At 45.6% G+C, this 27,569-nt stretch overlaps 1 protein-coding gene across 1 annotated transcript in view; it reads left to right on the plus strand.

Moving 5' to 3' along the window:
* Positions 1-1,563: 1,563 nt before the first annotated feature.
* Positions 1,564-27,569, plus strand: part of micall2a (mical-like 2a) — a 95,586-nt gene continuing 69,580 nt past the window's right edge. Inside the window, exon 1 of the mRNA XM_060840792.1 lies at positions 1,564-2,382. Within this exon, the coding sequence (XP_060696775.1) occupies positions 2,240-2,382 (143 nt within the window). The 5' untranslated portion in view covers positions 1,564-2,239. The remainder of the gene's footprint in view (positions 2,383-27,569) is intronic.

The raw sequence follows: 27,569 nt of genomic DNA on the forward strand, positions 1-27,569 counted from the left end.
CTGAGGGTGGGGATTATTCTCAGGTGTGGATGGGGAATATTCTCAGGGAGAGCAGGGATTATTCTCAGATGTGGGCAGGGATTATTCTCAGGTGTGGGTGGGGATTTTTCTCAGGTGTGAGCGGGGATTATTCTCAGGTGTGGGTGGGGATTTATCTCAGGTGTGGGCGGGTATGATTAACAGGTGTGGGTGGGGATTATTCTCAGCTGTTGGAGGGGTTTATTCTCAGATGTAGTTGGGGATTATTCCCAAGTGTGGAAGGGGATTATTCTTAGGTGCGAGCGGGAACTATTCTCAGGACTGGGAGGCGACTATTCTCAGGTACGTTCAGGGAATGTACTCAAGCGTGGGTGGGGTGTATTCCCAGTTTTGGACGGGAATTATACCCAGATATGGGTGGGGGCTATTCTCAGGTGTGCGCGGGGATTATTCTCAGGTGTTGTCGGGGATTGTTCTCAGGTATGGGTAGGGATTATTCTCAGGTCTGGGCAGGGATTATTCTCAGGTGAGGGAGGGATTTATTCCCAGGTGTAGGCTGGGATTATTCTCAGGTGTGGGCAGGGATTATTCTCAGGTGTTGACGGTGATTATTCTCAGGTGTGGGCGGGGCTTATTCCCAGGTGTGGGCAGGGAGTATACTCAGGTATGCGCGGGGAGTATTCTCAAGTGTTGGAGGGGTTTATTCTCAGGTGTGAGCAGGGATTATTCTCAGGTGTGAGCGGGAATTATTCTCAAGCGTGGGTGGGGATTATTCTCAGGTGAGGGTGGGGATTACTCCCAGGTGTGGGTGGGGAGTATTCTCAGGTGTGAGCAGGGATTATTCTCAGGTGTGAGCGGGGATTATTCTCAGGTGTGGGAGGAGTTTATTTCCAGGAGTGAGCGGGGATTATTCTCATGTGTGGGCAGGGATTATTCTCAGGTGTGGATGGTGATTATTCTCAGGTGTGGGCGGGGAAAATTCTCATGTGTGGGTGGGGATTATTCTCAGGTGTGAGCGGGGATTATTCTCAGGTATGGGAGGGGTTTATTCTCAGGTGTGGACAGGGTTTATTCTCAGGTGGGGGAAGGGATTATTTTGAGGTGTGAGTGTGGATTATTCTCAGGTGTGGGCGGGGATTATTCCCAGGTGAGAGCGTAGATTATTCCCAGGTGTGAGCAGAGATTATGCTCAGGTGGGGTGGGGATTATTCTCAGGTGTGGGCGGGATTATTCTCAGGTGTGAGCAGGGATTATTCTCAGGTGTGAGTGGGGATTATTCTCAGGTGCGGTTGGGGAGTATTCTCAGGTGTGAACGGGGATTATTCTCAGGTGTGAGCGGGGAGTATTCTCAGGTGAGTAGGGATTATTCTCAGGTGTGGATGGGGATTATTCTCAGGTGTGGGTGGTGTTAATTCCCGGGTGTGGGTGAGGATTATTCTCAGGTGTGGGACGGGTTTGTTTCCAGGTGTGGGCGGGGATTATTCTCAGACATGGGCGGGGTTTTCTTTTCGGAGTGGGATGGTTTTATTTTCAGATATAAGGAAGGTGTGGGAGAAGTTTGTTCTTAGGTATGATTAGGGTTTATTCCGTGAATAGGTCGTGTTTATTCCCAAATGTGGGTGTGGTTTTTTCCAAATTTTGGGGAGGTTTATCCCAGATATGGGTGGGGTTTATTCCCAGGTGTGGTTGTCCTTTATTCTGAGGGACATGCGAAAGTGCGGATTTGTATTTTTCTGGCGGCTGGTGATTTGAAAATGGAAAGTGCCCGTGTTTGTCCTGTGCTGTTCGTGTAGCCTGGGGTTGCTGTTCAGTTTCTCTGTGGCTCCTGGTCCGGGCACATCCCTTGCTGCTGGCTCACTCTGAGTCAGTGTGGCTGAACTCCGGGAGAGTCCGGTTCATCTGTCCCGGGCCCGCTCCCTCTCTCCCTTTGCATCTCTTCTCAAGTTGTTTTTCAAACTGTATAGAGGCTTCACCTCCCACTTCTCTAAAACTGTTCCAGTTCTTGTTTCCTCCGTCTCCCATGTTTTAAAAAATGACACGATAACCTTTTGTATTCTGTTCTTATTCCACACCTCCCCCTTTTCTCCTCCCTTTCATTTTCATTTTCTCTCCTCTCTGTCCTTTTCTTCATTTCTCTCCCTCCCCTTTGATTTTGTTTTTCCCCTCTCATCTCTTTCTCCCGGATTTCCTGGTTGTTTTATGCCCGGTGTCTGTCTCTACGTTGCCTGTGTGTGTGTGTGTGTCTCTCTCCGGACTCGCTATGGCCGCGACCAAAGCCTTGCAGCAATGGTGTAAGAAACACTGTGAGGGCTATCGGAACGTGGAGATTACCAACATGACGACCTCGTGGCGGGACGGGCTCGCTTTCTGTGCGATCCTGCACCACTTCAGACCCGATCTCATGTAAGCCACAAATTAACAAGCAGGGGACGAGCGGCTGGTGTGTGTGTGTGTGTGTCTGTGTGTTCAAGGCAGAGCAGGCAGCTTCCTAGCTCAGGCAGAGTGGAACACTGCAGTCCAGATCTGACCCAGACTTGAGCACTTTGTGGACCCATCAAGTCCCCTGTGTTGCAGGTTTGCAAACAGACACACCTTGCTTTTCGGTAACCTATCGCTGTTGCCATGATTTCAGCGCTGCTTTTTTTAAAAGCAGATACTTTCTAATTAATCTGCTCCGAAGTTTTATTAAACACCTCTTGGAGCAGATCAGGCTTGAACCTGGGTCTCATCTAGCCTAGAGGTAGGGACGATACTGAAGCTTTTCTCTCGGTACCAGCACTTTGCAAAGTATAGTATGCACAATCTACGTTTTGAAGGGATGAAGCTAAGGGAAGAAAACGAAGAGAAATTCTCAATTTTCTGTGTAGTTTGTGGCACGGCTTGTGAGAGTGACACCGAGTTGATCAGATTGGGCAGATGTATGTGTTTGTCTCAGTAGGAATATTCTTACTGTTCCAGAGTTAGCTTCTGATTCATGGGCTGCAGATGTTTCTGATGTATATAGAGTTTCTTTTGAAAGGACGGTGTTAGCGCCCAGTAGTCTTGCTAATGGTAAGCAGCTGGAGGAAGGATTTCCGGACAGCATCTGGTAGCTGGGAGTTTTTGACAATGGACAATTTTAGTAATGTCTGTGGGAAAAAAAAACAGCTTTTAACAACATTGCATTCTTTGATCAGGAAAGCAACTATCTGTCCAGCCATGAATTGGGTTCCCCAACTGGAATGTCCGTCAGCATCTGGACAGATGTGCCAGTTATTTTTAGCATAGCAAGATCCCACAAAGGACAGGGAGCCAATTGGAGTTTGTGGAGACAGTGGGCGAGCAGTACTTACAGGGCCTAAGGTATGATTGCTGTCGATTGGAACGGTGTAGATGCTGGAGATGGGCAAGTGGGTTTGTGAGGGGTCTGGGGGAATGGGTTTGCGATAGAGTGTTTTGGGATGGAGGTGGATTGTGGTGATAAGGGAGTAGGTTTGAGTTGGCATGCTGCAATGGGGGTGAGTGATTTGGGCATGGGTTATGGGTGCAGATCAATAAATGGAAATGGGGTCATTGTTCTTTGGGACAATATGTGGAGGTGGAGGTGTTTGAACAGGTCCTTGAGAACCTGCAGAGGTTTTCAGTTCATTGAGGCTGGATGTTTACTCGAAGAGTAGGTGGGGATAAATGTTTTAATTTGTTTCTGCAATGTGGGCGTGGCTGACTAGACAAGCATTTTTGCCCTTCGCTAATTGCTGTGGAGAAGGAAACGGTGACTCACCTTCTTGTGATCGGGAGAATGTGATCAAGAATCTCAGATGGACAGATTTCTCTCAAGCCTGATCAAGTGTCATGGCTGGGCTTTATTAGCAATTGTTTCCCTTGTTTTCTCAGTCACAACCGGGCGATTGGGAGGTTGGCTGTCAATGGATACATCATCCCTGTGACAGGAGGGAGGGATTGGAGGCTCAGGCTGTGTGATGAGAAGCTTTAACGGGAGAGGGAGATCAGGGTGTCTGCACACTGTGTTTGACCAGGCAGCAATGTCAGATCCAGCAGGGTCAGTGGGAACACTCTTGACGTCCCCTGGTCCTGCGGCAATACCCTTTTCTCTAGCAACTGAGGTCCAGCCAGAGTTATATTTGAAATAAAGAATCGAGATGAGGCTATGATTTGGACTGATGCATTGTCTGGCCTCAATCCACTTCCGTTAAAACCCAAAATTAATGGATTGAGTCAGAAGACAGATTTTCACACTTTAATCTTGCACCCTATACCCACCTGTTTCCTGGAATTAAGATTTTCTCCTTACTTGTAAAGTGATGTTGTACCAATCTTAGTGGACACAAGTTTTATCTGTTTGACAATTTCACAAAACAAAAGCTAGTAATGTTTGTTACTTCTAAATGAAATAATACTTCTGATTGAAATAACTGATAATGCAATTGCACACCAGTGTGTTCAGTGATAGTTCGCAAAGGTTTGACCAGGATGAGTTCAGGGCTTATATCCATTTTTGCTTCCCTGGAGGTCCTACTGCTCATCGGCCGCAAGGCTAACTGTCCACTCCAGGGTGTTGTTTTCCTCGTGGGACCTTGAGCCCATTATTTGTCAGTGCCATGGTGCACTGAAAGAAATTATGATTGGTCAGTTATGTCTCCCTGGGACATTGTAACTGTAGCTTATGTTTCTGCTATTGTGGCTGAGCGTCATCATACTGACCAAAAACGGGGTGGGATTTTCAAAAACAAACCAGTGCCATAAGAGATGTGTGCAGCATCAGGAATTGTTGGACCAGGAATTAATCTCTAATTGACGGTTGCAAAGTGGTGTCCAGTGTCAAGTTTTGGGATTGGCTACAATTTTTCACTTGAACACTGGCTGTGTTTGTGACCCTATTTTCCATGGACAGTAAGCCTGATCAAGCTCTTAGACTTGAGTATTAAGAGCTACCAATGAATCACAAGAACTCAGTGGATGGAGCAAGAGCAGGCCGTTCAGCCCATTGAGCCTGCTCCCCCATTCAGAATGATTCTGGCTGGGTTTGGGCTTCAGTGCCCCTTGCTCACATGCTTCTCAGATCCTGTGCATTCCTGAGAGACCAAGACTTTGTCTGTCCGAGCCATAACTATTTCCAGCAATGCAGTCTCTACAACCCGCTAAAGTAAAGAATTTTTAAAAATTCTCAACCCTTTAGGAGGTTTCTCCTCATCTCATTTCGAAACAGTCGATGTCTTCTTCCAGTAATGTGTTCCACGTTTCTCAGCCAGCAGGAACAACTTTTATGCCTATCCTGTCAACCCTCTTCAGAATATTATACATTTCAATGATATCATCTCTCATTCTCCTAAACTCTGAGAATACAGTCAAAAAACACCTGACACCAAGGAGCAGGGTCTCTGAAAGCTTGCAGTATTAAATAAACCTGTTGGACTGTAACCCTGTGCCGTATGATTTTTTGACGTTGTCCACCCCGGTCCAACACAGGCCCCTCCACACCAGACTATACAGACACAGTTCATAGACTCCTCATGTCATTGCAGGACATCCCTCTCAGCTCAGGTAATAATTTAGAGTCATAGAGATGTACAGCACAGAAAGAGCCCCTTCGGTCCAACTCATCCATGCCGACCAGACATCCCAACCCAATCTAGTCCCACTGGCCAGCACCCGGCCCATATCCCTCCAAACCCTTCCTATTCATATAGCCATCCAAATGCCTCTTAAATATTGCAATTACACCAGCCTCCACCACTTCCTCTGGCAGCTCATTCCATACACGTACCACCCTCTGTGTGAAAAAGTTGCCCCTCGGGTCTCTTTTATATCTTTCTCCTCTCACCCTATGCCCTCTAATTCTGGATTTCCCCCACCCCAAGGAAGAGACTTTGTCTATTTATCCTATCCATGCCCCTCGTGATTTTATAAAACTCTATGAGATCACTCCTTAGCCTCCGACGCTCCAGGGAAAACAGCCCCAGTCTATTCAACCTCTCCCTATAGCTCAAATCCTCCAATCCTGGCAACATCCTTGTAAATCTTTTCTGAACCCTTTCAAGTTTCATAATATCCTTCCGATAGGGAGGAGACCAGATTTGCACGCAGTATTCCAAAAGTAGCCTAACCAATGTCTTGTACAGCCACAACATGAACTCCCAACTCCTGTACTCAATACCCTGACCAATAAAGGAAAGCATGCCAAACGCCTTCTTCACTATCCTATCTACCTGCGACTTCATTTCAAGGAGCTATGAACCTGCACTCCAAAGTCTGTTTGTTCAGCAACACTCCCTAGGACCTTACCATTCAGTGTATAAGTCCTGCCGAGATTTGCTTTCCCAAAATGCAGCACCTCGTATTTATCCAAATTGAACTCCATCTGCCACTTCTTAGTCCATTCGCCCATCTGATCAAGATCCTGTTGTAATCTGAGGTAACCTACTTCGCTGTCCACTACACCTCCAATTTTGGTGTCATCTGCAAACTTACTAACTATACCTCTTTTGCTCACACCCAAATCATTTATGTAAATAACGTATAGCACCGATCCTTGCGGCACTCCACTGGTCACAGGCCTCCAGTCTGAAAAACAACCATCCACCACTACCCTCTGTCTTCTACCTTTGAGCTAGTTCTGTATCCAAATGGCTAGTTCCCCCTGTATTCCATGAGATTTAACCTTGCTAACCAGTCTCCCATGGGAACCTTGTCGAATGCCTTACTGAAGTCCATATAGATCACGTCTACCGCTCTGCCCTCATTAATCCTCTTTGTTACTTCCTTAAAAAACTCAATCAAATTTGTGAGACATGATTTCCCATGTATAAAGCCATGTTGACTATCTCTAATCAGTCCTTGCCTTTCCAAATACATGTACATCCTGTCCCTCAGGATTCCCTCCAACAACTTGCCCACTACTGATGTCAGGCTCACTGGTCTATAGTTCTCTGGCTTGTCTTTACCGCCCTTTTTAAACAGTGGCACCACGTTAGCTAACCTTCAGTCTTCAGCACCTCAACTGTGACTATCAAGGTACAAATATCTCAGCAAAAGGCCCAGCAATCACTTCTCTAGCTTCCCACAGAGTTCTAGGGTACACCTGATCAGGTCCTGAGGCTTTATCCACTTTTATGTATTTCAAGACATCCAGCACTCCCTGCTCTGTAGTACGGACATTTTTCAAGATATCACCATCTGTTTCCCTACATTCTATACCTTTCGTGTCCTTTTCCACAGTAAAGACTGATGCAAAATACTTATTTAGTATCTCCCCCATCTCCTGCGGTTCCACACAAAGACTGCCTTGCTGATTTTTGAGGGGCCCCATTCTCTCCCTCGTTACCCTTTTGCCCCTAATGTATTTGTAAAAACCCTTTGGATTCTCCTTAACTCTATTTGCCAAAGCTATCTCATATCCCTTTTTTGTCCTCCTGGTTTCTCTACTCCTACTGTATACTCCTACTGTCTTTATACTCTCTAAGGATTCAATCGATTTATCTTGTCTATACTGACATATACTTCCTTCATTTTTTTAACCAAACCCTCAGTTTCTTTAGTCATCCAACATTCCCTACACCTACCAGCCTTCCCTTTCACCCTAATAGGAATATCCTGTCTCTGGACTCTTGTTATCTCATTTCTGAAGGCTTCCCATTTTCCAGCCGTCCCTTTACCTGCGAACATCTGCCCCCAATCAGCTTTCGAAAGTTCTTGCCAAATACCGTCAAAATTAGTCTTCCTCCAAATTAGAACTTCAGCTTTTAGATCTGGTCTATCCTTTTCCATCACTATTTTAAAACTAATAGAATTCTGGTCGCTGGCCACAAAGTGCTCCCCCACTGACACCTCAGTCACCTGCCCTGCCTTATTTCCCAAGAGTATGTCAAGTTTTGCATCTTCTCTAGTAGGTGTATCCATATATTGAATCAAAACATTTTCCTGTACACACTTAACAAATTCCTCTCCATCTAAACCCTTAACACTATGGCAGTCCCAGTCTATATTTGGAAAGTTAAAATCCCCTACCATAACCACCCTATTATTCTTACAGATAAGTGAGATCTCCTTACAAATTTGTTTCTCAATTTCTCTCTGAATATTAGGGGGTCTATAATAGAATCCCACTTAGGTGATGATCCCTTTCTTATTTCTCAGTTCAACCCAAATAACTTCCCTGGATATATTTCCGGGAATATGCTCCCTCAGCACAGCTATAATGTTATCTTTTATCAAAAACACCACTCCCACTCCTGTCTTGTTTCCCTTTCTGTCCTTCCTGTATCATTTGTATCCTGGAACATTAAGCTGCCAGTGCTGCCCATCCCTGAGCCATGGTTCTGTAATTGCTATGATATCCCAGTCCCATGTTCCTGACCATGCCCTGAGTTCATCTGCCTTCCCTGTTAGGTCTCTTACATTGAAATAAATGCAGTTTAATTGATCAGTCCTGCCTTGTTCTCTGCTTTGTCCCTGCCTGTCCTGACTGTTTGACTCGCTAGTTTTCTCAATTGTACCAGTCTCAGATTGATCTCTTTCCTCACTATCTCCTTCGGTCCCACTGCCCGTCCACCGTGCCCCCCCCCCAGTTTAATAGTTTAAATCCTCCTGAGCAGCTCTAGCAAATCTCCCTGCCAGTATATTTGTCCTTTTCCAATTCAGGTGCAATCCATCATTCTTGTACAGGTCAATTCTATCCCAGAAGAGATTCTAATGATCCAAAAATGTGAATCCTTCTCCCATTCAGTTGAACCTCCATTGCAAATCTTTTCTTCCTTAAATATGGAGACTGAAATATTCCAGGTATGGTGTCACCAAAGCCCTATCTCCTAACCGTGTATTCCAATCTCCTTGCAATAAAGTCCAGTAAAACATTTGTCCTCTGGGTTGTTTACTGGACCCACATGTTTATTTACTGAGTTCCTTGAATTGACATCAACATTCAGTAGTTTCATGTCTTTTCAGCTTTTCTTTTCTAATGGTCAAAGTGAATACCCTCACATTTCTCCACATTATACTCCACATGCCATCTTGTTGCCCACTCCCTTAAATTATCTCTGCAGCCCCTCTTTAGCTCCTTCACAGTTAACATTCTCATCCAGTTTTGTACCTTCAGCAAGCATTAATATTGGTTACAGGTAACCGAGGCACTGACTCCTGTGACCTTCCGCTAGCTAAAACCAATTTCAGAGTGTTCCTACTATTTGCTTTGTGTTTATTAACCAAGCATCTATCAATGCTACTATATTAGTTTATTAAGAAAAGGAGCTTATTCAGCCCCTTGAGCCTCTTCCATCAAAATCGAATCCTGACCAATGAACTGTAACCTGGAACAGTCTAATGGTCTTTCGTGAATGGAGGTGCTGCTGACTCCAAACTGCAATAGGTCTCTGAGTGAAATGACAGAAAATTGAGCACGACAGGGAACAGATCCCATGGCTGTAATTGGTCTCGGACAAGTTTAGAAGTCCAATTGGTGGACTTGAAGGGGAAACACACTCATGACTAACCTACTGAGAGAAAACAAACAAAATTATTTTTTTAGAACAGCCAGTCAGTACAGATGGCAATGTGGAGAGTGCCAAAGACATGATGTTGCGTGTCTAATACAGCAGCTCCTTGATTCACAGCATATCCCACACTCGAAACATAACAGCTGTGCCACAGAACACGAAACATAGAGAGTAAATATTTGCAGCAGTACTTCCCTCTAATGGCAGTAACCTAGCTCACACGAAGACCCCTTCACTCATCACCCACTGTGCTTGTTAACGTACATAGGCCACTTGCCCAATTGTCAGTCAACCCTTTAAACAAAAAAAATTGATAATCAATCAACCTAAAGAGACTAAAACTAATTTCTCTGCCTCTGTCCCTGTCTGTTTGATTCCCTTCAGTTTCTGCTTTTCCCTGTCTTTACCTCCACTTTTACCTCTGTTTCACCCTCACCCTGTCCATCTCCCACCCTCCTTTTTCTCTGGCTCCCTTTCCACCTCTCTCTGCCCCTGTTCCACCTCCCTACTTTCTGAACTTCATTCACATCTCTTCCCTCCCTCGCTTTCTCTCTCTCTGCCTCCCTTCCCCTTTCTCTCTCTCTGCCTCCCTTCCCCTTTCTCTCTCTCTGCCTCCCTTCCCCTTTCTCTCTCTCTGCCTCCCTTCCCCTTTCTCTCTCTCTGCCTCCCTTCCCCTTTTATCTCTCTCTGCCTCCTCCTCTGTCTCTTTGTCTCTGTTCTTTGTGTTTCTTCCACAGCCCTTTCTCTCCCCCAGCCCTTTGTTCTTCCACAAGACATTTTCTCTCCCCTTGAACGCACTCCAACTCTGTCCCTTTCTCACACTCTCTTTTTCTCTGTCTCTCCTCCACAGATGTATCTTTCAGTCTCGCTCCCTCTCTTTGTAATCAAACATGGCATATTCAGTGAGTAGCTCTGATGCCATTGACAGTGTCTAAACTAGGCAGCTGGTCAGTGTGTTAAATGGAAAGCACAATTCCTGACTCAATCGTTCCTTCACTCCATGTCATGTTCACTCTGGGGCCTAAAGCTGTGACACTGGTGGTCATAAATCCTGATCTGTATCCTGAACACCGGAAGTGGAGTTGGATTGCTGGCTTGTTTTAGGATCCAGTGACCAGTGCCATTGGTCTTAGCTCCCACTTCCCATTTCACCACCCTCCCATTTTCATTTCAGTGACATTCATTGATTTATTGATGGTGAGTTAGTTGATACTGCAACTGTAAAGAGTGAATTCCTAGCTCAGTGTCAGTGATGTCTCAGACAGCAATCTGCATCAAAGACCAATGTCAGCCAGAGAGAGACACTCTTTGAGCATAACACTGCAGACAATGCCACATCCCCTTTAAAGAAAGTTCCCTGTTTAAAACAGAGGTAGTAATGTTTAAGCAGACTTTGTGGAAGGTGATTATTGCATGGGTTTGAGAGAGGTCCTCTGATCCCTGTCTCAAGATGTGATAGTAGATCAAAATCTCAACTGTAGTTCTGATTTGATGGGAGATTTACCATTATTTGGACATTTTAAATGGACAGTGTGCTGATTTACTCTGTATCTAATCCACGTTGTGTCTCAAGAGTGTATGATGGGATTTGCATAGGACAGTTTCCTCCGTATCTAACCTCTGCTGTCAGTATGGGAGAGGGGTAGTGAGAGGGACGAGATGGGGATGCAGGAGAGAAACAGTAAGGGGCAAGAGATGGGTGTATGGGAGAGGGATGGTGAGGGGCAGGAGATGGGTGGCTAGGAGAGGGAGAGTGAGGGGGAGGAGATGGAAGTTCAGGAGAGGGGGGGGGAGAGGAAGGGGATGGGGATTCAGGAGAGGGAGAGTGAGGGGGAGGAGATGGGGATTCAGGAGAGGGAGAGTGAGGGGGAGGAGATGGGGATTCAGGAGAGGGAGGGTGAAGGGGAGGAGATGGGGATTCAGAAGAAGGAGGGTGATGGGGAGGAGATGGGGATTCAGGAGAAGGAGAGGGAAGAGGAGAAGCTCAAGGTGCAGGAGAGAAAGTGAGAGGAAGGAGATGAGGGGTGTAGGACAGGCATGGTGAAAGGATATAGGTATTCAGGAGAGGGAGGGTGGGAGGGAGGAGGTGTGGGTGCAAGAGAAGGACAGTAGGAAAGAGGAAATGGGTGTCTTGGAGATGGATGGTGAAAGGGAGGAGATGGGGTTCAGGAAAGGGTTGATAGTTAGCACTGAAACAAACCAGTATTACCACCAGCTGGTAGGTGGTGTGATAAACAGTTCATGAACTCGCAGGTATGGAATGCCAAGTGCGAATAAACAATGTTTCTGCTTGGAATCAGGAATGTCTGAGTTTCCCATAATGTCAGAATAAATTGTGCAGCTCATTGGTTCTAGTCCTTCTGGAAGATATCAATTCCTGTTATAAGCTGCATTTTATTCTATGACAAGCATCTGCAGCAATGACTATCAGGCTGGATTCATGTAGACATGGGGATTATCCGAGTGGCCATACAGTCCAATTCACCATAAAGGGTGGAATCATACTGACATATAGGCATTCTTATAAAAACCAACATTGTGGATGCTGGAAATCTGCTATAAAATGAGAGAATGCTCGGAGAAACTCAGCAGGTCTGGCAGTGTCTGTGGAGAGCTGAAAATGTGTTGCTGGAAAAGTGCAGCAGGTCAGGCAGCATCCAAGGAACAGGAAATTCGACGTTTTGGGCATAAGCCCTTCATCAGGAATGAGGAAAGTGTGCCCAGCAGGCTAAGATAAAAGGTAGGGAGGAGGGACTTGGGGGAGGGGCGATGGAGATGTGATAGGTGGAAGGAGGTCAAGGTGAGGGTGATAGGCTGGAGTGGGGTGGGGGCGGAGAGGTCAGGAAGAAGATTGCAGGTTAGGAAGGCAGTGCAGAGTTCGAGGGATTCGACTGAGACAAGGTGGGGGGAGGGGAAATGAGGAAACTGGAGAAACTCCACAGTATCTGTGGAGAGAGAACCAGACCTACTACATTTCTCCAGCATTTTCTCATTTTATTGCAGACTTTCTCCACTGGTTCAGCAGCTGAGAAACTGAAATAGCTTGGGCACTCTGGGTGCCAACTCTATTTGGTCATACTCCCAGCTCCAATGTCACTCACAGTCAGACAGCCATTTCTCTCAACTGCAATAATTTTTAAGCCAATAAGCAAAAATGTTAAAAGGTAAGTGAAGAAAAGAAATGCACATGATTATTTATTTCCCGCATAAGATTAATGTCCCCTCCAGGTTTAATGAAAACAGTGTCCAGGAAATTAATCTTTGTTCATTGGATAATGCAGGGCATTTCCAAATGATTAGCAACCCCTGTTGAAAATCGTTACTCAGTGCAGGAATTCTGGGCTTTAATCCCTCCTCGCAACCTCCCAGAACCTCCCACACCTCTACAACTATCGTTTATAGATAGTTATATCCCTTTGACATTGCTTTAGTTCTCAATACCAGAGTGAGACTCCATCATGTCATTGCAGGCCAATCTCTGCAGGAGGCTGCCAGTTCCCAGGTACTCACAATCTGACCATTCTCCAAGTCTTAGACAGCAGAAGGAACAGGCAATGCCCATAGATGCACAGTGGCTCAATGGTTAGCACTGCTGCTTCACAGTGCTGGGGAATCTGGGTTCGATGCCAGTCTTGGGTGACTGTGTGGAGTTTGCACATTCTCTGTGTGGGTGTACTCTGGTTTCCTCCCACGGTCCAAAGATGTGCAGGTTAGGTGAATTGGCCATGTTAAATTGCCCATAGTGTTCAGAGATGTGTAGGTTAGGGGTAAATGTAAGGTAATGGAATGGGTTTGAGTAGGACACTCTTTGGAGGGTCACATTGGGCTGAAGGGCCTGTTTCCACACTGTAGGGATTCTATATCCCTCTGAGATGGAAGTGTTGGGATAATTTTCATGAATAGGATCTTAATTTATTTTTGTAATAGGCCCCACCAGTCACTCAGAGACATTCCAGATGTTCTACCTTTGAGATTGTCCCTCCCAGATATGCATCAGCAAGGCAACATCCAGGCCTGCCCTGAATATGTGGCAGGGAGCTCAACACAGTGGCTAAACAGTAAAATTTGCACTCCAGGTTTGGAAAGGCTACTTGGCCAAAACTGCATTCTCTCAATCCCAGTTGTGTTCTCTGCTAAACTGCGTGACTTGGTGGAAGAGATTTATAGAGTCATAGAGATTTGATTTGATTTATTATTGTCACGTACCAAAGTACAGTGAAAAGTTTTGTTTTGCATGCAGAACAGCAGATCATAATGTACAAAAACACAAAGATCATAGGGTGATTGAACAGAGTGAGGAATACTGAGGATCCTTGATTATCTGAATATCAATTATCCGAATATTAGATTATCCAAAGGAGATAGTGAGAACCAGGTGGAAACATTACATCAAAGACGTGTTTCCAACAGTGATCGTGTCTTTTGCTTACAGTGGTTAAACAGGCACCATCTCCAAATGACTGACCTCCCACCCTCTCTCCCTCCACACTTTCCATGAAGTTCTTCAGAGGGGTGTAACCTTAAACCCTCCTTCCCCAGATAATCTCTCCAACATTGCCCTGTACAGGACAAAGGTTGAAACGGTCAAAGAGTTTTGTGTGTGTGTGTGTGTGTGTGTGTGTGTGTGTGTGTGTGTGTGCGCTGTTTGGAGACTCAATCCTCAAAAGGCAGCAGCAGCAGCCTTGTTGTTGGTGTCCAGTCTGGCTGCCCCAGAGAGGGGGCAGGGGTGGATGGGGGTGAGGGGGCACGGACAGACGGTGTTGGACGGGGGTGGGGCAGCAGTGTTGTGTGGAGGCCGGTCTTGGACGTGGGGGGAGGAGCACGCACTGGGGTTGGGGGGCAGGGGTTTACGCATGGTGTGCTGCTGCCTCGTCTCCTGAATGGGGAGCAGACTAACAAAAAACTCTGAGCCCCAGAGGAAAGGCATTTAATTGATTAACTGATTAATTGATTATCCGAACGAAATAGTACCCACCCATCCCATTCGGATAATCGAGGTTCCTGTACAAAGTTAGAGCTACAAAGAAGGTGTACAAAAAACAAGATTAACATTAAGTTTGAAATTTGAGAGGTCCATTTCAGAAGTTTAATAACAGCGGGGAAGAAGCTGTTCTAGAACCTGATGGGACATGTGTTTAAGCTTGTGTATCTTCTGCCTGATGGAAGAGGTTGGAAGAGACATTAACCAAGATGGGAGGAGTCTATGAGGATATTGGCTGCCTTTCCGAGGCATCGAGAAGTGTAGATGGAGTCAGTGGATGGAGGGTTTGGCTTGCATGATGGTCTGGGCTGTGTTCACAGCTTTCGGGAGTTTGTTACGGTCCCGGGTAGAGCAGTCGCTGCACCAAGCCATGATGCATCTAGGTAGTGGGGACAAGGGAGCTCACTGGATAACTAAGTGCTTCTCCTCCTGTTCCTCCTTCAATCACTCCCATAACCCATTCATATTCCGGCACCATGTTTTTAATTTCAAAAATATACTTTCTTCATAAAATTATTTTGATATCTATACAATTGGTCATGCCATTTTATGCACACTTTGCATCTCTTTACATACAGAGCTTGGAATTGATCATTCGTATATACAAGTCTGGACACTGACCATCCAGATATTTAGCTGAGGCATCAGCAGGGCTTGATTTCTGAGTGGGCCCCCTGTTCTTCGTTAGACAGGCAGATGTTAAACGGTGGTCTTTCCCCACTGCGCCTTGGCGGCAGCTGCCCCAAGCTTCAGCGCATCCCTCAGCACATAGTCCTGGACCTTGGAATGTGCCAGTCTGCAACATTCAGTCAGGGTCAACTCCTTCAGCTGGAAGGTTTCGAACAGACCAAAGAGCGTCTTTCACTGAGTTGATGATCCTCCAGACACAGTTGATGTTCGTCTCGGTGTGCGTCCTGGGGAACAGACCGTAGAGCACGGAGTCTCGCCTCACGGCGCTGCTCGGGACGAACCTCGACAAACACCACTGCATTCCTCTCCAGACTCCCTTTGTGTAGGCACATTCCAGAAGGAGGTGTGTGACAGTCTCGTCCCCTCCACAATCTGGCATCATTCTCTCACCTTGAAACATCATTGGTGAGTGGTTAATCCAGCCCCAAAATGTGTGGCTTGCTCTTTGACATCTGCTCCCCCTTTCTCTAAGGGGTACTGGAAACCTAACCCTTAAGACTAATCCTTTGAAAATAAACTGCTCAATTAAAAATGTTAAAACAGATATTTTTGTTAGACAGGGTGTTAAGGTTTGCGCACCCAAAGGTGACATGGATGGAGTTATGACATAAATCAGCTGTGGTCTAATTACGCAGTGAATAAACTGGAGAGGCCGGCTGCCTCTTCCTGTTCCTCTGTTCCCACTTCAGCGGCAGGCTGTGAAAGCTAGTTCAATGCTGTTTTAGACTTACTTTCAAGTGTGACCATTAAAACTGCTCACTGTAAGCAGTAATATGATTCTTTGAGAAGACAGAAGCTCGTTAAAAGGAACATTGCATCCATTTAATTCGCCCCTGGTTTTGAAACTAACAGATGGAGATGGATTGCACTGAGCTAGCATTCATCCTGTGTACATCTGTGGGCAGTAATTAAAATTCCTCATTCCCCACATTCTCTGGACTTGCATAGTTCTGTCCTGTGGGGAATGTCCTTTTGTGAAATCAAAGAGACTTCTCAGTATTGATGTTTACAAGGAGTCCTATTATAGTTTAGTTAACCGCAACCTGAAAGATTTTCTGTAAAACACAGACAACTTAGAAAGAAACAGCTTACATTTGTTCACCCCATTCACCCCTCCTTGATGTCCCAATGCTTCACAGTTAGGGAAGTACTTTGTTGAAGAGTAGACACTATTTACAGCGCAAGAAATGCAACAGTCAATTGATGCAGGGCAGAATCCTACAAACTGTAATGTTTTACTTTGGTAATTTAGGTTAAGAGGCAAATATTGGATGTAAAACCCGAGAAAATGTCTATGCTGTTCTTTGAAAGGCACTGTTGAATTACAAAGATCATCACAAATGTGTTTATTGCACACTTCCTGCATCATTCTTTTCAGTTTTGGGTTGCTATGGTTATTTTGCCCACAGCAACTCTGGCCGCAGTTGTCTGACTGTTGTGCAGTCACAATGCATCATTCACTAGGTTTTTGCTTTAATTCATTGTGTACTGATCACTGTTTCCACATGTGCTTTCTACGAAATTCAGTTGGTGGGTGTAAATTCAGTAGAACCACACCTAAATGTGTGCTCACACATCCTTTTTCAAACAAGAGTCAGTTTAAACACTTTGGTACCTAATATTTGCATAGGTTCCTTACAGGATTAGCTAATGATTAATGGAAACATTAACTGATTCAGTCTAAAAATTTAAACAGTAGCACATTTTCCTTTTCCCATCTTGGGTATTTGCTTTTCAACCTCAAACATGCAAGGTACACAGTATGCTTTTAGATGTGGCGTGGACAAGATGAGTGACTTCAGAAATGCCATGACTTGTTTGGCCAAGCAGAGCTACCATGTGAAATATGGGAAGATCCCACAACAAATTGAGATGAGTTACTCTGTAGTTAAGGGAGAAAAGTTGTTCATGAGAGCGATTTTTGACCAGCACGTTGAATGGCTGGATGGGTTCCTCAGATCACTGAATGTTCACTGAGGAATTGCCAACTCTGTTCAGAGTATTCCTAGAGATTTTATCAAAAAGACATTCTGTTTCTAACTTTCCTGTCCTTTGACTATTTTTCCATTGGTCACTCACCATAGCCATGATCATGGCCAACTCCCATCTCCCAGTAAATAGAAAGCAACCAGGTATAGTGTTAGCCCATTGGATGATTATTAATTGTCAGTATAAATTCCTATTCAGTCCCTCCTCCCTGTTGTAAAAGGCAAGAGTTCTGAAGGGGTTAATGTTCAAATTACATTGGTTTCACCCATTATGCTAAGATTATACACAGTCTGGGCAGAGATACAGAGTTCAACTCTCGCTTTTGGAGAGAACAATGCATGCGCTCCAGCTCTTTAAGGATTCAGTAATTATGCCTTACTAAATGTAATTGTACTCATTGATATTAACGGACCGTATTATTATAGAACAGCTCTTGCTGTGTATCTACTCTACAGCAGTGTTTCCTCTGCTACTATTTACTAGGTAGCTCAAGACAAAAGAGGATTGATGTCAGTGAACTAACTCAAACAACCCTTGCTTATCCAGTACCACATACTGGCAGAGGTAGCAAATATCAAATACCACAAGGGCACCAGGGGTAGTCATCTTGGAAAATGCCACATGGTTGCAAGGGTGAAGATCTACACTATGAGGAGAAAAAAAACAAAAAGAAAAAAGTGAGCTTACCCTTTTAAAAGGAGAGCTGCAGTGAGAAACTTCAACAGCTGTAGAAACATCAACGGGCAAGCTGAGCCCTCAAAGGCATAGACCATCCATAAGCTGGTAAGAAGTGCTAGAAAAAGAGTATGGCTAGAAAGCAAGAGAGGAGGCAGCCATGAGTAGAAAATAGAGAGACTTTCTGTGAAAAAGGCTCGGCAAAGGAGCAAGTAAAGGATCCAGGAGATAAAGTTAAGAGATCCGTAAAGGAAAAGCGAAGAACTGGGTAGCACAAAGACCAGAAAGGGAAGGCAAAGGAGTGTAAAGGAGATTTCTCATCTCTCCTAATGAGCATCACCACCATTGGCTTTGAACTGTATGGATGAAAGGTGCAGAAAAGAAACTTTGAATCAGCCGACAGAATAGAGAAGGCCTCAAGAGATGAAACTTTGAGCTGAAAATAATCCAGTTTAAAGGAATCTAGTGAAAATGTTTGCAGAAGAAGGAAAGTCAGGAAAAATTAAAAGAATTAGTACTCAGGAATTAAGCTGCAGTTTTGGTAAGGTGATTTATGGACGCTTTGGCCACTGACTTTTACTTTAAAAATTGTGTTGAAGTAAGTATTTAGTGTTTTAGACCTGAAGAAATGAGGTCACTTGTCTTGGCCTCCTCTAATGGTCCCCAGCATTACAGATATCAGTCTTCAGCCAATTTGTTTCACTCCATGTGATATCAAGCAACAGTTCAAGACATTGGATACTGCAAACGCTATGGATCCTGATAACATTCCAGCAGTAGGAGTGAAGACTTGTGCTCCAGAACTTGCAGCTCCCCTTGCCGATGTCCAGTATAGTTATCACGCTGGCATCTACCCAACAGTGTTGAAAATTGCCTGGGCATATCCGGTACATAAAAAGCAGGACGAATTCAACCCAGCCAATCAGTCTACTCTCGATCATCATAAAAGTGATGGAGGAGGTCATCAACAGTGCTATCAAGCAGCGCCTGCTCAGTGATGCCCAGTTTGGACTCTGTCAGGGCCCTTCAGCTCCTGACATCCTTACAGCCTTGGTTCAAACATGGACACAGAGCTGAATTCTAAAGGTGGAGTGAGGGTGACAGCCGTTGACATCAAGGTTGCATTTGACTGAATAGGGCATCAAGGAGCCTGAGCAAAACTGGAATCAATGGATATCCGGGTGCGAACTCTCTGCTTGTTGGAGACCAGTCATCTCACCTCCAAGATATCTCTGCAAGAGTTCGCCACGGTAGTGACCTAGGCCCTCCCATCTTCAGCTGCTTCATCAATGACCTTCCCGCCATCATAAGGTCGGGAGTGGATACATTCGCTGATGATTGCACAATGTTCAGCACCATTCGCAACTCCACAGATACTGAAGCAGTCTGTGTCCAATTGCAACAAGATCAGGACAGTATCCAAACTTGGGCTGACAAGTGGCAAGTAGCATTCACGCCACCCAAGTGCCAGGCAATGGCCATCATCAAAAAGAGACAATCAAACCGCTTCCTCTTGAGGTGGTTATCACCACTGAATCCCCGCTTTCAAAATTCTGGGGGTTACCATTTAACTGGACCACATAAACACAATGGCTACAACAGCACGTCAGAGGCTATGAATACTGTGACGAGTAACTCACCACCTGACACCCCAAAGTCTATCCACCATCTATAAGGCACAAGTCAGGAATGTGATGGAATACTCTCCACTTACCTGGATGGGGGCAACTCCAACAGCGCTCAAGAAGCTTGACACCATCCAGGACAAAGCAACCCGCTTGACTGGCACCACATCCACAAACATCCATCCCTACACCTAATGCTCAGTAGCATCTATCTACAAAATGCACTGCAGAATTTCACCATAGGTCCTTAGACAGCATATTCCAAACCCATGACCACTTCCATCTAGAAGGACAAGGGACAGCAGATACATGGGAACACCAACACCTTTAAATTCATGTCCAAGCCACTCACCATCCTGACCTGGAAATATATTGCCGTTCCTTTGCTGAGGCTGGATCAAAATCCTGGAATTCCTTTCGAACTGGCATTGGGTTCAACCCTCAGCAGGTGGACAGCAACGGTTCAAGAAGGCAGCTCACTACCACCTTCTCAAGGAGGGAAATAGAGACAGGCAATATGTGTTGGCCAGCCAGCAATACTCACATCCCACAAAGAATGAAAATGTGGTAGAATGACTTTCAAGTACCCAGGCTTACTGCAGGCTATGCTGTAAAGTAAGAAGCCGCAGAGAGGTAAAAATATTTGAGTTGTTTGCAGACAAATTTTAGCTAAAATGCACGATTAGACATTAACCTCCTTAAGCCGTCAAAAGGAGTCTCACTATATCCAAGAGAATAATTGGTCGAGAAACAAGCAGTTGACAAAACACTTCAGACACAAGCTGTGTTTGATTAGTTCATCAAGAGGAAATCAGTGGAACATCTAACTATAATAAAAGCAAAGTATTGAGGTTGCTGGCATTCCACATTGCTGGAAAGCTGAAAAAAAAACCCAGGAATCTCAGGAGGCCTGGCAGCATCTGTGAAGTGAAATCAGAGTTAACATTGCGGGTACAGTGACCCTTCCACAGAACTGATGGTAGCTAGGAAGATGTCGGTTTATTGGCAGAAGATAGGGTGGGGGAAGGGTGTAAGGAGTAAATGATAGGTGGGGATAAAGCCCAAAGAGAGAGAACAGTTGGACAGACAAAGGAGTGGCTGGGAGGGTGAACAGCTCTTCACAGAGACTGTTAGTGGCTAACAATGGATTGTGTGTCATAGAGTCATAGAAACGTACCGCATGGAAACAGACCCTTCAGTTCAACCCGTCCATGCTGAACAGATATCCTAACCTAATCCAGTTCCATATGCCAGTACTTGGCCCATATCCCTCTAAACCCTTCCTACTCATATACCCGTCCACATACCTTTTAAATGCTGTAATTGTACACCTCCACCACTTTCTCTGGCAGCTAATCCCAAACATGCACCACCCTCTGTGTGAAAAAGTTGCCCCTAAAGTTCCTTTTATATTTTTCCCCTCTCACTCTAAATCTATGCCCCCTAGTTCCGAATCCCCCACCCCAGCGGAAAAGATCTTGTCTATTTATCCTATCCATGCTCCTCATGATTTTATAAACCTCTATAAGGTCACCCCTCAGCCTCCGACGCTCCAGGGAAAACAGCCTTAGCCTATTCAGCCTCTCCCTATAGCTCAAATCCTTCAACCCTGGCAACATTCTTGTAAATCTTTTCTGAATCCTTTCCAGTTTCACAACATCCTTTCGCTAGGCAGACTATGTGATTATAAGGCCTGGTGTGTGGGGTAGGGCACTAGGATATGCGAGTGTTCAGGCCCTAAAATTATTGAACTCGAGTTGAATTATTGAATTATTGAGTCTGGAGGGCTGGAGGGTCCCCAAGTAAAAAGTGAGGTGCTGTTCTCCCAGCTAGTGCTGAGCTTCGCTGGAGCACTGCAGCAAGCCTGAGATAGAGATTTTGACCAGGGAACAGGGTAGTGTGTTAAAGTGGCAGGCAACTGGAAGCTCAGGGTTATTTTTGCAGGCAGAACATAGGCATATGAATCTAGTCTGACTCATCATCAGAACTGAAAGAAACTGGAAAATTATGGTTTTTGTACTAGTGACAGAGAAGGAGGGAAGCAAGATTGGAACACATTATGCCCACAGCAAAAGACATAGGAAGTGTGTATGGTGGTAAAGGAGTGATAGAGATGTAAAATAAGTGTAACAGTAGTTGTGAAAAGGAGAAAATGGGTCTTCTCTGCTAAAGTGTTTCTCACAGCGGAAGCCTGAAGATTAGTCTTTAATTCTTGGAAACGTCAAAAAAAATTCTAGAAAGTTCACAATCCAAGTTGACATCTCTTGACATTAATGCAATCCCTCAGGACTGCACTTTCTCTCAGTCCAGAATATAACCTCACGCCTTGAAGTGGGGTTTGAATTCACTGCTCTCTGAAAGGTCCAGCCAAGTTCGTGCAAACCTCTGGCTTCTCACTAGGTATTGACTGCTAATAACTGAGGTGACTAGTGGAAATGTAGGTACTTCCTGATCCTGATCATGAGTCAGTGCCTATCTGTTGGAAGGTCATTGCGTGAGAAGATAATCAGGCTTGGGTTCTGGAATCACCTTGCTGTCTGGCCCCTTCTAAATTGTAAATCGCAGGTAAATAAATAAAGCTTACTGCTCTCTTAGCAAAATAATTATTGAATATGCTTAAACTGGAACAACACATGGTGAAATGTTTCTGTAAGTAGACCCTTTGTGTGCCTCTTGTTAAACTGAGAGGGGAAATGGTGAACCATGATTATGTGCAGCTATAATTGTCAATCATGATGCAATCTTTGGCTGTATTGTAGCTAAAAACAATGAACTTACTGCAAATGGACACCTGCGATATGTCATGGATGGAGGTGATGTTTCCTGCTATTGAATGCCTTCACTGGCCAGTTCCTGCTATGGTCTTTGTTCTACTGCTTTGGGAGCCACTCACTGATAATTTTGTTGCTCTGTTCTGCTAAATATGGATGTGCATGTGAATGTGGATACAGTTTGTGGTCTTTATCTGATGCGGCAATCCTTTCTGCATTTTAAGTCAGCCAGTTGATCTTTGATCAATGCCGTGTCCCGTGCTGTTGCTTGGCAGTAGGAAAAAGTACATGAGCCTGGCATGGATCAATGAGTCTTCACCTGCAGCCTTTCCCTGGCTCCCTTCCATCTCCCGGATTTCAGTAAAGTGTAATGATAGCTGTGTGAAATTTCTAATAATAGGGTCCCAGTAAAACAACACTCAATTACTATTAATTCAATTAGTCATTCTGACCTTCCATATATGGTTGTAGATGGAGGCAGTGTCATCAAGAGAAATGTATTAATGGTGATGGGGGACATCTTTGGGTGGTGAATTAAGGATCTCCCAGCATTTGCCAAAGTGTGTTAATTCTTACGGATCTTCTACTTGTATAGAATCAGTCAGGACCTCAAAATGTCCCAAAGTACCTTACAACAAGTTAATTACCTTCTGCAATGTCATTACTCATCTTTTGAGCGGCAGTTGACTCCAGTATCCAACTTGGAATGCTGCCCTTTAGTGGGCGTGCCCTCCCTGTTTGAGTCATGTGTCCCTTGCTCCACAGAGTAATTCTGATATCTGTGGGAAGCAGGAGAAACAATGGCACAGAGGATTTGGGCTAACCAACACTCTGTGAAGGTCAACTGTATGTTGAATGTAGTGGAGCTGGAAAATGCCTGGTGGTGATGCATTTTTGCTATGCTCTGCTTCACACTTTAATAGGATAATCTGTTTTACTTCAGTATTGACTTGTGTGTGTCATGGTTCTAATTGTATAATGTGGGTTAATTCAAAAAATTATCTGCTCAGACACCCAAGAGCGATTGATATATTACTTATTGAGTCTGGGTATTAACTTTTAATTCTAAAGCTGTATTACTACTCCTGTTCTATTTAACTATCATTCCTCTGACCACTCTCTCAGATTGGATCCCAGTCCAGCAATGGCACAAATTTAGAATTCTTAACTATGCATTCAAATCCCTTCAAGGCCTGCCCCTCCTGACCTCTCTTATCTTCTGAAACTGTACAAACCTTGAAGATTTTCGCATTCCTCATTTCTGGTTCTGTTGCGTGGCCCTGGTTTTTGTTATTCTGTTGTAGAAGACCCTGCCTTCAGCCATATAGGCCCTAATCCCTGAAATTCGTTCCCTAATTGTGGTTCTGTTCGCCGAGCTGGGAGTTTTTCTTGTAAACGTTTCATCCCCTTTCTAGGTGACATCTTCAGTGCTTGGGAGCCTCCTGTGAAGCGCTTCTGTGCTGATTCCTCCGGCATTTATACTGGTTTGAATCTGCCACTTCCAGTTGTCAGTAGCTGTCCGCTGCAGTGGCCGGTATATAGGGTCTATGTCAATGTGTCTGTTGATCGAATTCGTGGATGAGTGCCATGCTCCTAGGAATTTCCTGGCTGTTCTCTGTTTGGCCTGTCCTATAATGGTGGTGTTGTCCCAATCGAATTCATGTTGTTTGTCATCTGAGTGTACGGCTACTAGGGATAGCTGGTTGTGTCGTTTCATGGCCAGTTGGTGTTCATGGATGCGGGTTGTTAGCTATCTTCCTGTTTGTCCTATGTAGTGTTTTGTGCAGTCCTTGCATGGGATTTTGTAAATCACATTGGTTTTGCTCATGCTGGGAATCGGGTCCTTTGTCCTGGTGAGTTGTTGTCTGAGAGTGGCTGTTGGTTTGTGTGCTGTTATGAGTCCTAGTGGTCGCAGCAGTCTGGCTGTCAGTTCAGAAATGCTCCTAATGTATGGGAGTGTGGCCAGTCCTTTGGGTTGTGGCATGTCCTCATTTCGTTGTGTTTCCCTGAGGCATCTGTTAATGAAATTGCGGGGGTATCCGTTTTTGTTGAATACCTTGTATAGGTGTTCTTCTTCCTCTTTTTTGTAGTTCAGGGGTGCTGCAGTGTGTTGTGGCCCTTTTGAATAATATCCTTCGTTTGTGTGTGTTGGGGTGGTTGCTTTCATAGTTCAGGACTTGGTCTGTGTGTGTGGCTTTTCTGTATACCTTTGTGGTAAATTCTCCGTTCGGTGTTCTTTGTACCATTACGTCCAGGAATGGGAGCTGGTTGTCATTTTCTTCCTCTCTCATGAATCGGATTCCTGTGAGTGTGGCGTTGATGATCCGGTGTGTGTGCTCTATGTCTGTGTTTTTTATGATTACAAAGGTGTCGTCCGTGTATCTGATCCATAGTTTGGGTTGTAGTTGCGGTAAAACTGTTTTTTCTAACCTTTGCATAACTGCTTCTGCTATCAGTCCGGAGATCGGTGAGCCCATGGGTGTTCCGTTAATTTGTTCATATATCTGGTTGTTGAATTTGAAGTGTGTTGCGAGGCACAGGTCTAGTAGTTTAAGTATGCCGTCTTTGTTAATAGGTTCAGCCTCCTGTTGTCTGTTATGTATGTCCAGCAAGTTGGATATTGTTTCTCTGGCTAGGGTTTTGTCAATAGAAGTGAACAACAACGAGCACCCGAGCTACAAATCTTCTCACAAACTTTGAATTCCTACCCTAAACTTTTCCACCTTTTCCTTTGTAAGACTTATCTTTTTGATCGAGAACTTGCCTCTTGTTCTATTCTCATTTTATTTTTAAAATTCATTTTTATATTTGCAGTTAGAACTTGGATATTTCTGGCAAGGTTCCAGCCTTAATTGCCCTTGACATGGTGTGGTGAGTTACTGCTTTGAACCGCTGCACTCCATGTGGAATAGAGCCAGCCACAGTGCTGTCAGAGAGGAAGCTCAGGAGTGACAATGAAGGAATAGCATTGTAGTTCCAAATCCGAATGGTGAGTGACAGAGAGGGGAGCTTGAAGCTGGTGGTGTTTCCATGCATCTTGTCTTTCTCGGTGGTAGATGCCATGGTTTTGCAAGTGCTGTTGAAGGAGCCTTAGTGAGTTGCGTCAGTGAATCTTGTAGATGCTACACAGTTCTCATTCTTCTGGTGGAGCAGCCAGTGAACATTTAACATGGTGGATGGGTTCTGTTATCTTCATGACTTAATAGATTGCTGGAGACTGGCTTTACAATTGTTTTATTCAAGTGGCAAAGGGAGAGATTTGCCTTAGATAAAAGGTGAAATTCTTAACCATTTCAGAAAAGTTGAGCACCTTTATACTATAATCGTCTCATTATCCAAATTCTAATCTTCCTTCATACAAAAAAAGAACAGAAGTGTCCATTCCAGTTTTTGGGTAGATGTAATCTCTCCTTCACCCAGTCAGAGAGTAATCAATCTTTATCCTGGATGCTGCTGTCTTTGCCTTCCTTATTAATGTTACTTCTCTCTGTTTCTCTCTCGTTCTGTCTGTCTCAGTTTCTTCCTCTACTTTTCTCTGTTTCTTTCTCTTTGCCTTCTTCTCTCTCAGCTGCAAATGTGTTGCTGGTCAAAGCACAGCAGGCCAGGCAGCATCTCAGGAATAGAGAATTCGACGTTTCGAGCATAAGCCCTTCATCAGGAATAAGAGAGAGAGCCAAGCAGGCTAAGATAAAAGGTAGGGAGGAGGGACTAGGGGGAGGGGCGATGGAGGTGGGATAGGTGGAAGGAGGTCAAGGTGAGGGTGATAGGCCGGAGTGGGGTGGGGGCGGAGAGGTCAGGAAGAGGATTGCAGGTTAGGAGGGCGGTGCTGAGTTGAGGGAACCGACTGAGACAAGGTGGGGGGAGGGGAAATGAGGAAACTGGAGAAATCTGAATTCATACCTTGTGGTTGGAGGGTTCCCAGGCGGAAGATGAGGCGCTCCTCCTCCAGCCGTCGTGTTATGTTCTGCCGGTGGAGGAGTCCAAGGACCTGCATGTCCTCGGTGGAGTGGGAGGGAGAATTAAAGTGTTGAGCCACGGGGTGATTGGGTTGGTTGGTTCGGGCGGCCCGGAGGTGTTCTCTGAAGCGTTCCGCAAGTAAGCGGCCTGTCTCACCAATATAGAGGAGGCCACATCGGGTGCAGCGGATGCAATAGATGATGTGTGTGGAGGTACAGGTGAATTTGTGGCGGATATGGAAGGATCCCTTCGGGCCTTGGAGGGAAGTGAGTGTGGAGGTGTGGGCGCAAGTTTTACATTTCCTGCGGTTGCAGGGGAAGGTGCCGGGGGTGGAGGTTGGGTTGGTGGGGGGTGTGGATCTGACGAGGGAGTCACGAAGGGAGTGGTCCTTGCGGAACGCTGATAGGGGAGGGGAGGGAAATATATCCTTGGTGGTGGGGTCCGTTTGGAAGTGGCGGAAATGGCGGCGGATGATACGTTGTATGCGGAGGTTGGTGGGGTGGTAGGTGAGAACCAGTGGGGTTCTGTCTTGGCGGCTACCACCCCACCAACCTCCGCATACAACGTATCATCCGCCGCCATTTCCGCCACTTCCAAACGGACCCCACCACCAAGGATATATTTCCCTCCCCTCCCCTATCAGCGTTCCGCAAGGACCACTCCCTTCGTGACTCCCTCGTCAGATCCACACCCCCCACCAACCCAACCTCCACCCCGGCACCTTCCCCTGCAACCGCAGGAAATGTAGAACTTGCGCCCACACCTCCACACTCACTTCCCTCCAAGGCCCGAAGGGATCCTTCCATATCCGCCACAAGTTCACCTGTACCTCCACACACATCATCTATTGCATCCGCTGCACCCGATGTGGCCTCCTCTATATTGGTGAGACAGGCCGCTTACTTGCGGAACGCTTCAGAGAACACCTCCGGGCCGCCCGAACCAACCAACCCAATCACCCCGTGGCTCAACACTTTAATTCTCCCTCCCACTCCACCGAGGACATGCAGGTCCTTGGACTCCTCCACCGGCAGAACACAACAACACGACGGCTGGAGGAGGAGCGCCTCATCTTCCGCCTGGGAACCCTCCAACCACAAGGTATGAATTCAGATTTCTCCAGTTTCCTCATTCCCCCCACCTTGTCTCAGTCGGTTCCCTCAACTCAGCACCGCCCTCCTAACCTGCAATCCTCTTCCTGACCTCTCCGCCCCCACCCCACTCCGGCCTATCACCCTCACCTTGACCTCCTTCCACCTATCCCACCTCCATCGCCCCTCCCCCTAGTCCCTCCTCCCTACCTTTTATCTTAGCCTGCTTGGCTCTCTCTCTTATTCCTGATGAAGGGCTTATGCTCGAAACGACGAATTCTCTATTCCTGAGATGCTGCCTGGCCTGCTGTGCTTTGACCAGC

This window comes from Hemiscyllium ocellatum, chromosome 20 (genome assembly GCF_020745735.1).
Source record: "Hemiscyllium ocellatum isolate sHemOce1 chromosome 20, sHemOce1.pat.X.cur, whole genome shotgun sequence".
NCBI classification, from domain to species: Eukaryota; Metazoa; Chordata; class Chondrichthyes; order Orectolobiformes; family Hemiscylliidae; genus Hemiscyllium; species Hemiscyllium ocellatum.